Source organism: Felis catus, chromosome C2, assembly GCF_018350175.1.
Source record: "Felis catus isolate Fca126 chromosome C2, F.catus_Fca126_mat1.0, whole genome shotgun sequence".
Classification (NCBI taxonomy): domain Eukaryota; kingdom Metazoa; phylum Chordata; class Mammalia; order Carnivora; family Felidae; genus Felis; species Felis catus.
The window spans coordinates 69,854,666-69,871,399 of NC_058376.1; the positions used below are offsets into that span (position 1 = coordinate 69,854,666).

Below are 16,734 nucleotides of genomic sequence, written 5' to 3' on the forward strand. Positions count from 1 at the left end.
CTTTTGAAGCATGAAAGAAAAAAATGTTTTCCACATGTGCCTAAAATCATAGGTGAGAAACTCCCTATTGCTGTGGGAATTAAATGCCCAATGGCAGACACTGAGTTCTCCATTTATGTGTATTAGTTCATCTATGTTGGATACTTTAGCTTTGGACCACCATCCAGCTGTTAAATTCATGGAATTCATGGTGGATAGACTCACCAACAGTCTTTTACCAGAGCTCCCAGAAACAATTGTTACTAATGCAAAATTTAAAATAATTTTTTACAGCATAATTTGTGGAATCAGTTGCTAAATGTAAAAAGGTGTCAAAATTTGACAGTTTTGTTTAGAGATACTATTGAAAACTGTAGATTAAAAATTAGTGGACTAGCATGTATCATAATCCCCCTTATCCATGGGGGATATGTTCCAAGACTCCCAGTGGATGCCTGAACTTATATATACTATGCTTTTTCCTATGTGTGTATACCTATGATAACGTTTAATTTATAAATTAGGCACAGTAAGAGTTCAACAACGATAACTGATAATAAATAGAACTGTAACAATATGCAATAATAAAAGTTATGTGAGTGTAGTCTTTCAAAATACCTCATTGGACTGTACTCATCCTTCTTGTGATGCTGTGAGATGATAAAATGCCTACAAGATGAGATGAAGTGAGGTGGATGATGTCGGCACTGTGAAGTAGCAATAGGCTACATCACATCAGGAGGAGGACCACCTGCTTCTGGACCGCAGTTGACTGCAGTTAACTGACACTGCAGAGATGGAAACTGTGGATAAGGGGCCCTCCTGCATTACTTCTGCAACAGAAGAAAACCTCAAAGAAATTCAGAAATTCTTTGGCCTTGAGAGAAACTAGGAATAATCTGTCAGTAGTCCTAGATTCTAGCCCTGACATGCTTCATGATTCCTGCCCACTTGGGGCCTGGATCTCCTCCATGGGAACAAGGAGAACGTGACCTGTCCTCTGCCATGCACAGCTAGCACGAATTGTCAAGAGGGTGGTGGAATGGCTCTTAGTCCTGTGTGTAGATCCATATTTCCCAGCAGTAGGATATTAGTGTCACTGAGGTGGGCGTGGATTTTATGGACAAATAAGTTTTGTTTAATGTAATTTCCATTTGGATATGGAATGTATGGTTAATAGGTTTATTTCCCAAATTTGCTTTCTTAAGTCTAAACTAATGTTAAAGTGACTTACCCCAGTGGTCATATAAGAGACATTCTGGTGGCAGAGGAAAACCAGCCTGAGGCAGTAACTATGACATTATGAACACTGAATCAACATATAGGGAGTCAAGGGATGGCTGATTTCTGATTTTGAGCTGGGATGGAAAGGGGAGAAGCCCAGGGAGTGATTCTTTCTTCCACAAAAGGGTGAGCCTCCTGCATTGGGATTGGAGTATCTGTGAACCAGAAGTGGCCTCCAGGGCTCTGCTTACCCAGAGCTTCAGAAACCTCACCACCAGCACCCCTTTTCCAGTGTCTTAGACCCCAGGCACCTGCTGGGGTCCTCACACCTTTGTCTCTCTCAGGCCTGTACCCTGGCGCGGCGGAACGCTGAAGTGTTTCTCAAGTACATCCACAGGAACAACGTCAGCATGCCCAGTGCCGCCAGCCACACGCGGGGACCTGAGCAGCAAGTGAAAGGTCAGTGTGGGGGCTTCCAGCCGTGAGCCGCATCGGCAGCACTGACTGGAGGCTGTGTACCTTGTCTTTATGCAATCTCTGATTTCCTGATTCTTCTCCTTGGATAAGAAAAATGTTGATGTGAGATGGCATGGGCAGTGGTGATTCCTGGGCAATTTTTAAACATGCATCAAGATTTGGAATGGAAAAATGAAGATGTAACTTCCCTGGCACTTTTTCAGTTATCTTGATCTAGAGCAACACTTAATTTTATGAAGTAAAAGAAATGGTCTGTATCTACACCGTTTGTATAGTAGCCACTAGTCACATGGGCTACTGAGCACTTGAAATGTGGCGAATGCAACTGAGGAACTAAATTTTTCCTTTTATTGAATATTAATTAACTTAAATGTAAATATCCAGATGTGGCTAACATGTATTGAAGAGCACAAGACTAGGGTATCTTACAGCCCAGAAACAAGACAGACTGAGAATCATAAAACCAAATTCTAATCCTGGCTTTATGACTTACCATGTAAGCTTTTATAATTTCAGTTTCTTATTTTATTTATTTATTTATTTATTTATTTATTTATTTATTTATTTATTTATTTATTTATTTTTAATTTTTTTTTCAACATTTATTTATTTTTTGGGACAGAGAGAGACAGAGCATGAACGGGGGAGGGGCAGAGAGAGAGGGAGACACAGAATCAGAAACAGGCTCCAGGCTCTGAGCCATCAGCCCAGAGCCTGACGCGGGGCTCGAACTCCCGGACCGCAAGATCGTGACCTGGCTGAAGTCGGACGCTTAACCGACTGCGCCACCCAGGCGCCCCATATTTTTATTTTTAATTTTGAGAGAGAGTGCGAGTGAGCTCGGGGCAGAGAGAGAGAGAGAGAGAGAGAGAATCCCAAAGTGGGGCTCAAGCTCACCCGATGCAGGGCTTGAACTCACCAAACGTGAGACCATGACCTGAGCCAAAGTTGGATGCTTGACCGACTGAGCCACCCCAGAGCCCCGTTTTCATACTTTAAAATGGAAGGTGTCTGAATTCTGGTTCCTCAAAATGTGGTCCCCAGACCAGCAGCACTCATATCACCTGGAGACATGTGAGAAGCACAGACTCTCAGGCCCTGCCTAGACCTGCTGAGTGAGAAGCTGCGTTTTGACAAGAGCTCTTCCACCCCAACCAAGCAGATGATTTGTGTGCACATAAAATTTAGATAACTACTGGTCTAGATAATCTTTAATATCTCTCTGAAGTCTATAAAATCTACAATTGTATGAACAAATCAGTAACCTTCAATAATTGCTAATCAGGTGACCACTTTCAGCTTAAATGATTATCATTGGTATCACTGATGCTGGGCCATGCGGAAATTGGCCTTTGAGTGAAGAATTTAACAGGTGTCATCTCATCTTGACACAGCAGAGGACTGCAAGCCTGGAGACCTAGGCTAGGGAGGGAGCTGAAACTGACCTGGAGTGAGGGGTGGGGACAGGCTGAGGGCTGAGAAGTGGGTGGCACTGATCTGCCATAGGAAGGGCCTCCCTCCCTGCTCGGAGAGCTCGAGAGGTGGGAAGATCAGAGGCCACTGGGAAGAATTACACTTAGGAATAAAATTTGCTGCAGAGAAGAAGGAAGCAGGGTTCCTTTTCCAGATATGCTCCCTGTTTGAGGTCAGGGGACCCTGGGTGGCTGGCATTATGTCACCCTGTCCTTCCTGCACATTGCAGTGCTGGCAGCAGTCCAGGTGAGGCCAACTGCCTGCTGAGAGAGCATGTGCTTCCCCCTACACCTCACTGTACCAGGAATGGCAGGCACCCAGAAAGACCAGAGTATGCTGCACCTTCATAAGGGTGAGGGCAGGTTGTTGTGTCCATAGGAAAGCTTTCCAGAAAGGGGAGAAATGAAATCTGAAACTCTAGGATTTTTGCCTGATCAGGGTTGATTCTCTTAACCACCGCAGAAGATTCTGCAGTGAGCAAAACAAGGATTAGGAGGCCAAAAGATTATAGTAAACACAGGTTCTTACTTGTCTTTGCCCAATTGAAGCTTCCACCTAAGCAGGGACCTACAATTTCTCCAATACCTATTTCCTTTCCACCTGCTGCCTGGACCCAAGGCCAGGACCACTTATTTTAAGTTTGTATTACAGGTGCAATTATTATGGCATAACAAGCAAAAATTCAGTGACATTCAAGCATTTATTGTTCAAGTGACTGCATTGGCTGGGGACCAGCGGTCTTGGCTGGGCTTAGCAATGCGGCTTTGTTTCATGCTGCAAGTCTGGCTGGCTTGGTGCCTTCACTGCAGGTTGGGTTCTTGCCTGTTCCACGTGTATTAATTCTGGGACCCCAGTTGAAGGAGAAATTACCTGGGAAAACTCCTTATAGTGGTGATGGCAAGGTCATGTGCACAAGCACACTAAGTTCCTGCTTGTATAATATCTGTTAACAACACATTTGCCAGATCAGGTCACACGGCTGAGCCTTAAAGTAGGGCAATTTGTCTCTTTGTGGAGGAACTAAAAAGTTACATAATAAAGGCATACATATAGGGATTGGTGACTAATTGAGACCTATGAAAGTTCTCAGCCTTAAAGGAAGAGAGACAGATTTTTGTCCTTCCAGGAGGATGCACTAAAAGTTCGAAGTACAAGTACTGTGATTTGATTGTGCCCTTTTTTGTAAAGCTTCTGTAGTGCTAGTCTATGCTTCTCAGCCCCTCTAACCCAGAGGACCAAGGTAGCTAAGGACTCAGGCTCTGAGGTCAAACGTCTCTATCTGAATGACCCTGGGCAAGTGACCTAGCCTCTCTGAACCTCTGTGTCTTCATCTCTAAATGGAGGTATTAATGGTATGTGCATCACAGAGTGTTATGAGAATATGTGCTTGCTACCTAGCAAGTGCTTAATAACTATTAATTTTTCATATCATTGTGTATTTTATTAGTATCTAACAGAATTAGCAGGAAGCAGGAGGCAGACACAGTACAAACTAAATAGGAGTGCTTCAAGCATAGAGCACACTATTAAAACACATAGGAAATTTAGGCATGTAGCCAGCTGCTGCTGGAATGACAGGAGGAGAGAGGGACATGACATGGATGAACACCTGCCGTGGCCCATCATGGTGCCACATGCCTGGTGCATGCCCTCTCACCTGACATCGTTAGAGGTAACGAGAATAGCATTCACCTTTTCTTAGCATGGAAATTTGGACCTAGAAACCTGATTCCAGGTAGACATGATCCTGACACAGCTTCCCTACGCCCATGATTTCAAGGCTGTGCCGTGTGTGCTTAGCCGCTTGTACAGGGCAGAGAGTGTGGCTCAGGACATGGGTTATCTATGCAGTTATACTGTCCCTCATACTGTTGTTCCTCTCCCACCCTCTCCTAGCACTCCAGAGTGGCTGGGATTCTTATCAAGTCCCCTTGCTCTCCATAGGCTCCAGAGGCCACCTGAGTTAGCTGTTATTTTAAGATCTGACACCTCCCAAGGTCTCTTACCATCAAGCACTGGCTTTGGTATGAAGAGAATCAGGGTGACTTTTAAGTTACCCTGGGGGCATCCTCTTCCTCCCTTAACTGATGGAACTTCATCAACAGGCCTCACGCCCCCGATCTTGCTCCCCTCTGGGAAGTTCTCTGTGGACCAAGCTTTTGGTTCCCCACATCTGGTGCCTGGATTAGTCCCATGGGGAGATTTGCAAGTCACAGTTATCTGGCCCCTGGGGTGTGCAGATTTGCTCAGGGCCCCCCAGAAGCAGCGCTCCTCTCTTCTGCCCCACAGCCATCTTGAGTGAGCTCTTACAGAGGGAGAATCGCGTCCTGCACTTCTGGACCTTGAAGAAGCGACGGTTAGACCAGTGCCAGCAATATGTGGTGTTTGAACGCAGTGCTAAGCAGGTATGTTGCCCTGGCTTTGCCTCAGTTCTGGGGACTGTGTGGACACCCAGATGACCACAGCAAGGGACACAGAGGAGGGTCACAGCAGCAGGCATAGTAGAGATGGGAGGTGGTGCTGACAAAAGGAAGGAGAACAGACTGTCACTTAGCAGTCCTTCAGCCTTTACCCGTACTCTGTACCAGGAGTTGGGAGAAGATGCTGGGGTCAGATTGCCTCTAAGAGCTCATGGATGATCCTGGGCCTGGCCTAGAAGACGAGGATGAGACATTCTCTTTACTGGTAGGATGCTCCAAGTCTAACGGGAGAGGGCTCAGTCCTAAAATCAGCTTCCAAGCTCCATACTGACCAAATGGTGCCAGCATTTCCTGGGTCCGTCACACTGTCCCAAACAGTGTAACAATGCATGTTTTCCAATTGACAGCTGACTTTTGGGGGACTGGGTGGGTTGTTTCCTCCCACAGGCGCTGGACTGGATCCAAGAAACAGGTGAATATTACCTCTCAACACATACCTCCCCCGGAGAGACCACAGAGGAGACTCAGGAACTGCTGAAAGAGTATGGGGAATTCAGGGTGCCCGCCAAGGTAGGAAGCAATCTGGAGCCCTCCCCACACACACCCAGCACTCCCCAGTCTGGCCAGTTTTACATTATGAAAAGGAGAACAGCCTCAGTGCACAGAAATGTTGACCACAGGGGCAAGGGGTGGGGCGGCGGGGAGCATGGGTAGGATGATCTCCATTGAAACCTGAATACCCAAAGAATTGCAGCTGCTGGATGGAGCATCTGTATGAGAGAAGTCAGCTCCTATACACTGTGCTCCCAAATACTCACCTCCATGCTACAGGTGTAGACTCTGCTGTATTCTTTTAGACCATATAAGGCGAAGGGGCACACTCATGTGAAATGCACACTGCACTGTGAACTTCTGCACCTATCCACACGTTCTTGACGTTTGAATGGTTTGGGAAGTCTACCCGTATAGGCCAGTGACTGTGGATGGGTTCACGAAACAGGTGAGTTTCTTATTTCCTGAACCGACGGCTTCCATCTGGCCTCAGACCTGCAAACGAGCCAGGCCGGGGTCTCTGGGGAGCAAAATGTGCACTGGCGCACACAGCACACACCGTCACACCCCCATTCACACTGAGGCAGGAAATGCTGTCGTAGGAGGAAATCTGTTTTCACAGCCAGGGTTTGGTCTGAGGACCCTTGGGTCTGAATGAAAATCTCCTGTCTCAGTTCCCTCTTTGTGGCATCCTCACGCCTCACACTGGGCTCCCTGCCATCGAGGAGCCTGTCTTGGCACCACTTCCTCACATGGCAGGTGCTGTAACCAGGATGAGAGCTGCTTTTGTGGGGGTCACAGTGGGGGGGAACGTACTGATGCCCACCCCCACCCCCGCCCCAAAGATCCCTGCTAAGGCACATTTCCTCTAGTTTCCTGTCACAAAATTAGGCCCTTAGCCTCTTTCTGGAACTGATACTTTACGAGTGGGTATTCACTTTATGAATTCTACACTATGAACTTCTGATAGTGGCAAACTTTCCCCTGCAACCCTGTGAGCTGCAGGGCCTTTTCATCCAATGTGAAAAGCTGTCAGTTCAGATAAGAGACTCATTTCAGTACCAACCAGAGCAAACAGCACTAGGAAGGTGACAGATGCCCAGAACTCTTTTCAAATCCAAACGAAAATAGCTTTTGAATGACCTATACTTTGTGTCTATCTGCCCCCCTCCAAATAATGAACCATTAACAAGCAGAATGGTATCAGATCCACTGGTGTTCCAACCCCATCAGATGGATTGTGGTAGATACCCAGAACTTGTTAGGATCGGAATCTGTTCATAACCTAAGAGGAAATGTAGAAAATTGTCTAGTCAACTTAACTTCCTCTTCCTTAAAATCTTCTTGCTGTCTTTCTCCTCTTTTCCATTCATATTCGTAACCACCCTAACTGGATTCCATGCTTTCAGCCTCTCCTTCCTTCCCATCCATCCTGCTCATCATTGAGGTTCATCTTGAAAACACTGGGTGGGTCCTGTTTCCACCCAGTCCAAGAACTTCAGTGATTCGCCAGTGTCTTCAGATTAACAACCTCCACAATAGCACCACCTCACCTCCCCAGTTTTATCTTCATTATTCTTTCGTGCAAATTTTATGCTCCAGCTGAATGGATGTATTCTCTTACCCTCTGAGAGATACATCATATGCTTTCTTGCCTCTGTACCTTTTCCATACTGTTTTTCTGCCTAGAATATTATTTTCTTCCTTCTGGTTTGTACTTTTAAAAAAGAGCCTCCTTTCCACTGGAGTGCCTCCTCCTCTGTGATCATGCAGACATGCCGGGATGTGATCTGGCCCATCCCTGCATTCCGGCCACTGTTGTCTGTATAACCCTTAAGGGACCTGCCATGAACCATCCTGTTCTCCAGTAATCTGTGCGAAGTGTCATCTCATGTCTGAGCCAGCAAGATCCCAAAGGATAAGAACCACACTTTGTTTACTTGCCTGACTGAATCATGCATCAAAGGGAGGCTGCAAATATTTGTGAACATAGGGGAAAAAAGAAGTTTGGATAGATTCAATGACTCCCTACACCAAATCTATATTTAATGTGATTCTATTCCTTTGGGTCTCTCTGTTCTCTCTCCCTCCTAACTTAACTCTTTCCATAATGGGGTTTCATTTTCTCATCTATCATGTTCTAAGTCTCAAGAATATTTATTACAGGGTAACGAATCCAGCTGAAGAGCTTCTGATTAAAGGCAACAGTTGCCTCCTGTTCCTCTCCAGCTGCGCTTCCCAGAGGCAAGCCTCCTTTAACTAGCTACCTTTGATTTTAATCTTTATAACCAGTAAAGTGAATTGGAAACGGAAACCAAATTGACCTCAACACAGAGAGAAAATAGGGTGGCCCTCACAACTAAACAGGGCAATAGAGCATATTGAATATGTTGAATTATTATTCTCTGCTCCAAAGAAACAGATCAAATAGAAGAAACACTAAATATAAAAATATACTTTCTATATAGCAAGCCACAAGTGTAAAGAGAAAAATAAGATAAAGAGAATCGGGTGGGGATAAGAGGATAACAAAATTTTTCTTATTGTGGTAGGCTGTAGAAAATCCAGTTAGAAGAATACACGAGATATTTTCCTATTGTGGGCTTCCAAATTTATAAGGAGTCAAAGCACATGATGATAGGAAAGCTTAATCATTTTGGCAGCTGGAAGAAATCTATTTCTTCTAATAGCAAAATTTTGTTTGAAGATTCTTTGGTTTTTCCTTTTTTACAACTCAGTGGATTTTGTATATTCACAAGGTCATACAACCATTGCCACTATCCAGCTCCAGAACATTTTCATTACCCTCAAAAGAAACCCTGTACCCATTAGCAGTGACTCCCCATTCCTTCCTCTCCTCAGCCCCTGGAACCACTATTCTATTTTCTGTCTTTATGAATTTGCCTATTCTGGAAATTTCATGTAAACAGAATCCGGGAATCCTGTAATACGTGGCCTTTTGTGTCTGGCTTTTTTCATGTATAATGTTTTCAAGGTTCATTCATCTTGTGGCATGCATCGTTACTTCATCGCTTTGTCTGACTGAATAATACTCCATTATAGAGATATGCCACACTTTTTATCCATTCATCAGTTGATGGACATTTGGGTTGTTTTCTGTTTGAGGCTACTATGAATAATGAATATTTGTATACAAGCCTTTGTGTAAACATCTCTTTTCAGTTCTCTTAGGTATATACCTAGGAGTGGAATGGCTGAGGCCTATGGTGACTGTATGTTTAACTTTTTGAGGAGCTGCCCAACTGTGGCTGTGCCATTTTACATCCCCACCAGTGGTGTATAAGAGTTCTGACTTCTCCACATCCCCTCCAACACTTGTTATCATTCGTCTTTTTAATATAGCCATTCTGGAGGGCATGGGGATTTTATTTACATCTCCCAAAGAGAACTGATGTTGAGAAGACACTTCTTTAAACTGGTAATTTTATCTCCAAAAGTGAAAGAAGCTATGAGATAAGTCAGACTTAATTCTTAACAAAAGAGAATTAAATGATAACAAAAGTGCCTTGTGCCTTAGCTGAACTAAATTAGCTAATTGAGAAATGAAGGCTGTGTGGAAGGGGGACACTGGGCTTGTTTGCAGGTGCTTTACACTGGGAAAAGTAGGATCTGAACAGTTCAGATAAAAGATGGGCCTGATTTTGTTTCTGAGACTCGTAAGAGGATATAGTTTACATGCAATAGACATTTTTGAAAGTTTTAGTTTCTCACATATAGTGACAAACTCTCCCCTGTGGAATGAATATGAAGATGTATCTCAGGAGAACTTTTTACCCACACAGGGAGCTCAATAAGTTCATATCTACAAAGAATGTATCAATAAATACAAGGAATATCAGCAATGAAAGGCAAATTGGAAGATTATAATGAGATTATGAGAATAATATCAGAAGGCTAAATAACTTTAATAACTTATCAAATGTGCAAAAGATACCAAAAGGGCTTTTTGAAAACTATATTCAGAGTAAGGCTCACTGATCAGGGAAAGATGGCATAATATTAACTGATCAAAGAAGGGAAAGAAGAAAAAGGGGGGGGAGGAAGAAAAATAGAACTGACCCCTTTATTTTTACCTCTGACTTTTCTAGCAGATTACATAGAATTCAAAATAGAGCAAAACATACATTAGAGGAACCATGAAGCCCAGGATAAGTGAGATATTTATCCATTCTAAATTTCCAGGCTCAAATGAATTACATTTCCTAAAGGCTTCATGGCCCATACACCTGACCCTACCATTCAAGAGCCTCTGCAATCTGACCCCCATTTTATCAGTCTATATAAGTTACTCTGTTTTGGTGGCAAGACTTGAGATTCAAACTGGCTTGAATTATGAAAGGGAAAAGATATTGTATGGCCGTATATGGAAATGAATATAGAAGCCATGGCTAGACCTCCCAGGAGTCCAAGAAAATCTGAATGACTCAGCCTTATGGGAAGAACAAGAAATGTGGCATAGTCTCACCTCTGGATGTGAACACTGGGCTGTCACCCTACACCAGGGGCCATCCTAGCCATCACACTGTCTCGTCATCTCATGACAGGGGGATCAGGAATACATTATCACCGCTACTGTGATTCAGCTTGTCTTTCCCTTCTCATGTCTGCTGTTTTCAGTTCTACTCTGCAACCACCTACCCAGTTTTCCATGCAGTCCAAATCCCCAGAAAAACAACTGGGGCCAGGACACCACACAAGAAGTCAGTGGCTTCATATTGATGGGCCACCCCAGTGATACAAGTGTTTGCCTCTGATATCATCAGCTGTGGCCAAGCATTTGGCAGGTCACATGGTGCCACCATAGTCACTCGTATGTGAGAATTCATTTCAGACTACTCTAAGTAGGTGCATGGTTGCAGTCCAGTGTATGGGTCAAATTTTTCATCTAATTCTCCCCAGTATAAACCCTCAACTTTTGCTGGTCCAGCTTTACTTACCTCCGAACACAATATTACTCACTAATTCATTTATTCAACATTTATGGTATGCCCACTATTTTCTAGACCCTGGAGATACAAATGAATCAGATGTAACACTTACCTTTGAGATGTGCACGGTCTAATGAAGGAGACACATAAGTGACTCAGACTGATATGTGCTGAAGTAGAGGTACACATATAGTGCTTTAGGGACAGGGGAAAGAGCATCCCCCATCAGCTGGTGGGGAAGAGGGCCACTGGATGGAAAGCAGGGATGCGTAGGTACCACCCATGACAGCAGGAGGGACATGTGAGGTCGGCATGACTGGTGCTTAGGGGCCATGGAGATCCTGGAGGCAGTCACTAAGGTAGGTGAGACCACGTGAGGAGGGTTTGTCTACATTGCCCATTTAACTGTCCATTTGCTCCCCCAGGTCCATACATACCTGGGACCCTCTTGGTCACAAGCCATTCTCTCTGTTGCATCTGAATCACAGTTTCCAGGTGTCAGGATGCCATTTCCTGTGATGGAGCTGCCTGTAGGGCTGCTGCCACCAGCTGGCCATGAAACTCCCATTTCATGATGACATCTTACTGAGAGAGAAAATAAATAAAAATAAATAAGTGCTTTCAAGAGTTTTACATAAAGATTTCTTGATTAGAGCTGCAAAAAATTAATCTCTGTTTTAAATAAAGAGCAAACCTTATAACAATTGTTTTCAGAGGGGGAAAAAACCCCTAAATGTAGTGAGGTAGAAGTCCTTAGGATACCAGGGATCTTTTCTTAACCGATTCCCAATGCTATTATTCTTTGCCTTATCATGGCTAAGGAGATGCTTCTCCTGTCCCCATACCCACCTTCTTTCCTTCACACCAAAGTTTTTTGGGGCCCTCGTTTCCCAGCCTGGGTACCAGCTCATTGTCCTGAGACAGGAGAGGCTCAGACATGTGTGTTGCTGAAGAGCTGGATTCCACATCTTTCTGGCCTTGCTTGTCTTTCTGGCCAGAAGGAGTCCCTTTCTGGCATTTCTTGAGAGGGTTAGTCTATTGTGGGAGATGAGCCTGGAAAAGTGAGGGAGGAGGGTGGAATAAAGAAAGGCTCTTCTGGAGCACCTGGGTGACTCAGTTGGTTAAGCATCCAAATTTGGCTCAGGTCATGATCTCATGGTTCGTCGATTCAGGCCCCACATAGGGCTCTGTGCTGAGAGCTCAGAGCCTGGAGCCTGCTTTAGATTCTGTGTCTCCCTCTCTCTCTCTCTCTCTCTGCCCCTCTTCTGCTCATGCTCTGTCTCTCTCTCTCTCTCAAAATAAACATTAAAAAAAGAAGAAGAAGAAGAAAGGCTCTTCTGTCCGTTCTACTTTTGCTCCAGAAATTTTTTGCCTCAGTTATCTAGATTTTAGCATGATCTAAATCTTGGACCTACTCTCTTCCAATCCAAAAGATAATTTTACTTCTCAGAATATTATTCCAGTATTCTTTACTGTTTCGTAAAATTAATCAAGCTTCCCTGACTTTGGAGTTTCAAAACCCAACCTTAGGATAAAAGATAAGCAAGTGTTTACTTCTTTGAACATTTCTTCTGTTTCCGTATCTTACTGACATAGTCCTGCTTCCCCACGAGACCTTTCCTGCCCATGCCAGCCCACCTTCATTTTTTCCTGTTTTAAAATTCCTGCAGTGTTAACTCTACAAACTTCTCATGTTGACGTTCAGTTACGTAATGCCCCAAGTTATTTAACCACTCTACATGACTATCTTATCCCCTCTAGAGATATAGACTGTTTAGGGAAAATGAGTATCTTTTTCTCTGCTTTTGTTTACCCCCCAAGCCTGTCCCCACAGCCTTCCGCACAGTGGTTTGGCACAGTGGTATGGACAGAGTAGATGTTGAACAACCTCTTGCTAGAAATGAAATTAATCCAATACACATCAAAACTCTACCTTAGCCCTGTAGTAGATACTAGCTTCATTAACTCCATTCTCTCTCTCCCTCCCTCCCTCCCTCCCTCCCTCTCTCTCTCTCTCTCTCTCTCTCTCTCCCTCCCTCCCCCACCTCCTCTCCCTCCCTCCTTCTCCTTCTCTCAGACAAGATCCTGGTAGTGAAAGGGGCAGACTTCACTCTTAAATATGTTAATTGGATTTCTTTAGATCCTGGCCTATGTCAGCTTACCTGTTGACAAGGCCACTTCAGGCCAATACAGTGAAGGGAAGAGAACTAGGCACTTTGGTCCAGAGGCAAACAGGCTGTGTAGCTCACAGGTGGTATGAATTTGAACAAGCCCTAAGCCTCTCTAAGCCTCAGCTTTTTTCATCTTGGCTCAAAAAGACCCCACACCATCTCCTTCCATCCACCATTTAGAGATACTTTAAGACTCAAATGGATCTCAGATGTGACTTTAACCTATTTATTCTTTGAACTGATAAATATATTAATGTGTAAGATTCTTACAGTAGTCATGATGGCTAACATGTATTGCTTCCTGAGCTCTTAATATGAGCACTATGTTCCAGGCACTGTTCTGAGCATTCTACATTGTCATTTCATGAAATGTTCACAACAACCTATGATGTAGGATTATTATGATCCCTATTTTGCAGGTAAAGGAACTGAGGCACTGAGGATTTAACTAATTTATTCAAGATCTCCCAGATAGTAAGTGAGAGCTGGGCTATAAACCCAGGCAGGCAGTGAGGTATCTGTGGCTGCTGTGAAGAAAAGAGGGATGGGACTGAAGGGCCATGAGAGTAAATGTAATCTAGTAATTTAAGATCATCTTTTGGGACAGCAAACAAAGGAGAAGGTAAAGCTTCTGATTCAACTGGCCGATAGCTTTGTGGAAAAAGGCCACATTCATGCCACAGAGATCAGGAAATGGGTGACCACAGTGGACAAGCATTACAGAGACTTCTCCTTGAGGATGGGAAAGTACCGGTACTCCCTGGAGAAAGCCCTCGGCGTCAACACAGAGGTAGGCATGGGGGTTGCTTAGCTGGGACGTCCTCCCTTCTCTCCCTCTCCATGCCACTGATCTCATTACCATGGAAGGAAGTGGACTGTCCAGAGCAATCTTTCTGAGCTATTGACCCCTAGAACACCTGCCTTGTGTGGTTTTTCTAGTGGAGGGGATGGATCTTGGTAAGCCATTGGCCTCCAGCCCCTCATGATTAGTACTATACAGCAAAATTGGCTGGCCAGGGGTGGGACCCATGGCTGCAGAACAGTTTTTCCATGTGTAGAGTTAACTGTTGCCTTTGACGATTAAACCCTTTACCTTGGCTTCATCAGTACCATCTTCCAACCAATTATGTTAATCAGCAAATGTTAGGGTCCCCAGTATGTACAACAGTGCTCTTTCAAGAATAAGGGATGCAGTTGTACAAAGGCTATTTGACATTTCAGCTGAAAAGAGATACTATTTGCCATGAATCAAGGAAAGACTGACTGTTAATCTCTTCTTTGTAATAGAGGTCAGTAACCTATGAATTAAGAGCTAAATATAGGCTGGCAATTTAATCCTAGGATTTCTAATTCTTAAATCTTTAAATAGGCTCATGCTCTGAAGCAGAGCAGACTAGAGAGTGCACTAGTTAAACTGCTAAAATTGAGGGAAATAATAACATATCCCCCATGCTTTAAACTGTGAGATTTTTTTCTAAAGGCTCCCACCCTGTATACATACAAAACAGTGGTTGAAATAAGCAGGGATGGGCAGCTAGAAAATTTTGTAATTGTTCTATCATTTAGCTTTCTATTTACAAGGGAAGTTGTTCATTTAAATAAAAATATTGGCTTTTATTATTTTCCCTTGACAAATGAAAGTTTTCTTATATCTTTATGTATTTCGGTTTCACACTGTTTTAATGGTTAATAACCAATCTTAGACTAATTTATATGTGTGTGTGCGTATAGATAGATTGATTGATTTAATAAGGACTGAAATCCTTGGGGAAATATGACACTAATTATTAAATATACTTATTGTTTTTCCTTGCTATGGATATTAGCCCTGACCATTTGACTTGAACATTTTATATATTTCTTATTTGGAAAAAAATGTATATTCCTTAAAGAAGAGCACTCGTAGGTGGCCATTTGAGGGATTCCCCATCTTCTGAACTTGCTCCATTATATCTTTCTCCCGTCTTGCCTTCTACCTCCCCCCCTAACTTTGGTGAGTTGCTCTCCCGAAGCATCTCTCAGATGACCTCTGCCATCTCTCTCTGTGTAGGACAATAAGGACTTGGAGCTGGACATCATCCCAGCAAGCCTTTCAGATCGTGAGGTCAAGCTACGGGATGCCAACCACGAAGTCAATGAAGAGAAGCGGAAGTCAGCCCGGAAGAAAGAGTATGTTTTGGAGAGCTTTCACCCAATTAGCAAGCTCCTCTTGTTTTTCTCTGCGACATGACCCTTTTGACAGCTTAATGTGTCCTCATGATCACCCACAGAAGGGTGGAATGGACAGACATGGTGCTTCTAGCCACATTTCACACAAATCAAGAATTATAGAGCATTGGATAGTGGAAACAAGGAACCATGCCCACCATATAAAACATTTCTTGATCACTCTGCTTTCTTTATATTGGTGCTGGGGAATTACACATACCAGAGATCTTGCGAGGGCTTTATGGAAAACGTTTTGACAGATTCATTTTTGGGTAGTGCTGGAAAAAAATAGTGTGTCCTAAAATTGAGAAGCCCAATGTAGTTGATTTTATCAAAATAGAGTAGGACCACAGGTCCCTTGGAGCTGAAGAAACTGAAGCCAGTCTGCAAAGCCAGAGCTTGTGTTTTATCTGGGAAGTGTATTAGTTTGTTTGGGCTGCTGTAACAAAGTATGATGAATTAGGTAGTTTCAACAGCAGAAATATATTGTTTCACAGTTCTAGAGACCGGAAATCTGAGATCAAAGTGTTGGCAGAGTTGATTCCTTATGAGGGCTTGGAAGGAAGGATTTGTTCCAGGCCTTTCTCCTTACCTTCTGGATGGCTGGCTTCAGGTGCACATGGCATTCTCCCAAAATATACTTATATACATATTTGTCCCTTTTTTAAAAAAATTTTTTTTCTTTTTTTTTTTTTTAATTTTTTTTTTCAACGTTTATTTATTTTTGGGACAAAGAGAGACAGAGCATGAACGGGGGAGTGGCAGAGAGAGAGGGAGACACAGAATCGGAAACAGGCTCCAGGCTCCAAGCCATCAGCCCAGAGCCTGACGCGGGGCTCGAACTCACGGACCGCGAGATCGTGACCTGGCTGAAGTCAGACGCTTAACCGGCTGCGCCACCCAGGCGCCCCAAAAAAATTTTTTTCTAATGTTTATTTATTTTTGAGACAGAGAGAGACAGAGCATGAACAGGGGAGGGGCAGAGAAAGAGGGAGACACAGAATCTGAAACAGGCTCCAGGCTCTGAGCTGTCAGCACAGAGCCTGACGTGGGGCTCGAACTCACGGACCGTGAGATTATGACCTGAGCTGAAGTTGGACGCTTAGCCGACCGAGCCACCCAGGCGCCCCTATTTCTCCCTTTTTTAATGACACCAGTCACTTTGGAATAGGGCCCTACCCTTCTCCAGTATGACTCAGTCTTAACTATTTACATTTGTAATGGCTATTTCTAAATAAAGTTGCATTCTGAGGTACTAGGAGTTGGGACTTTAACATATGA

The 16,734-nt window shown here is 43.8% G+C and overlaps 1 protein-coding gene across 25 annotated transcripts in view; it reads left to right on the plus strand.

Annotated features, from left to right (window-relative positions):
- KALRN (kalirin RhoGEF kinase) overlaps window positions 1-16,734 on the plus strand; it is a 708,823-nt gene that overhangs the window by 440,438 nt on the left and 251,651 nt on the right. For all 25 annotated transcript variants that reach the window (XM_045037038.1, XM_045037036.1, XM_023260241.2 and 22 more), the window contains 5 exons: window positions 1,548-1,662; window positions 5,443-5,558; window positions 6,021-6,143; window positions 13,853-14,035; window positions 15,296-15,414. In XM_045037038.1, the coding sequence (XP_044892973.1) occupies window positions 1,548-1,662; window positions 5,443-5,558; window positions 6,021-6,143; window positions 13,853-14,035; window positions 15,296-15,414 (656 nt within the window). The remainder of the gene's footprint in view (window positions 1-1,547; window positions 1,663-5,442; window positions 5,559-6,020; window positions 6,144-13,852; window positions 14,036-15,295; window positions 15,415-16,734) is intronic.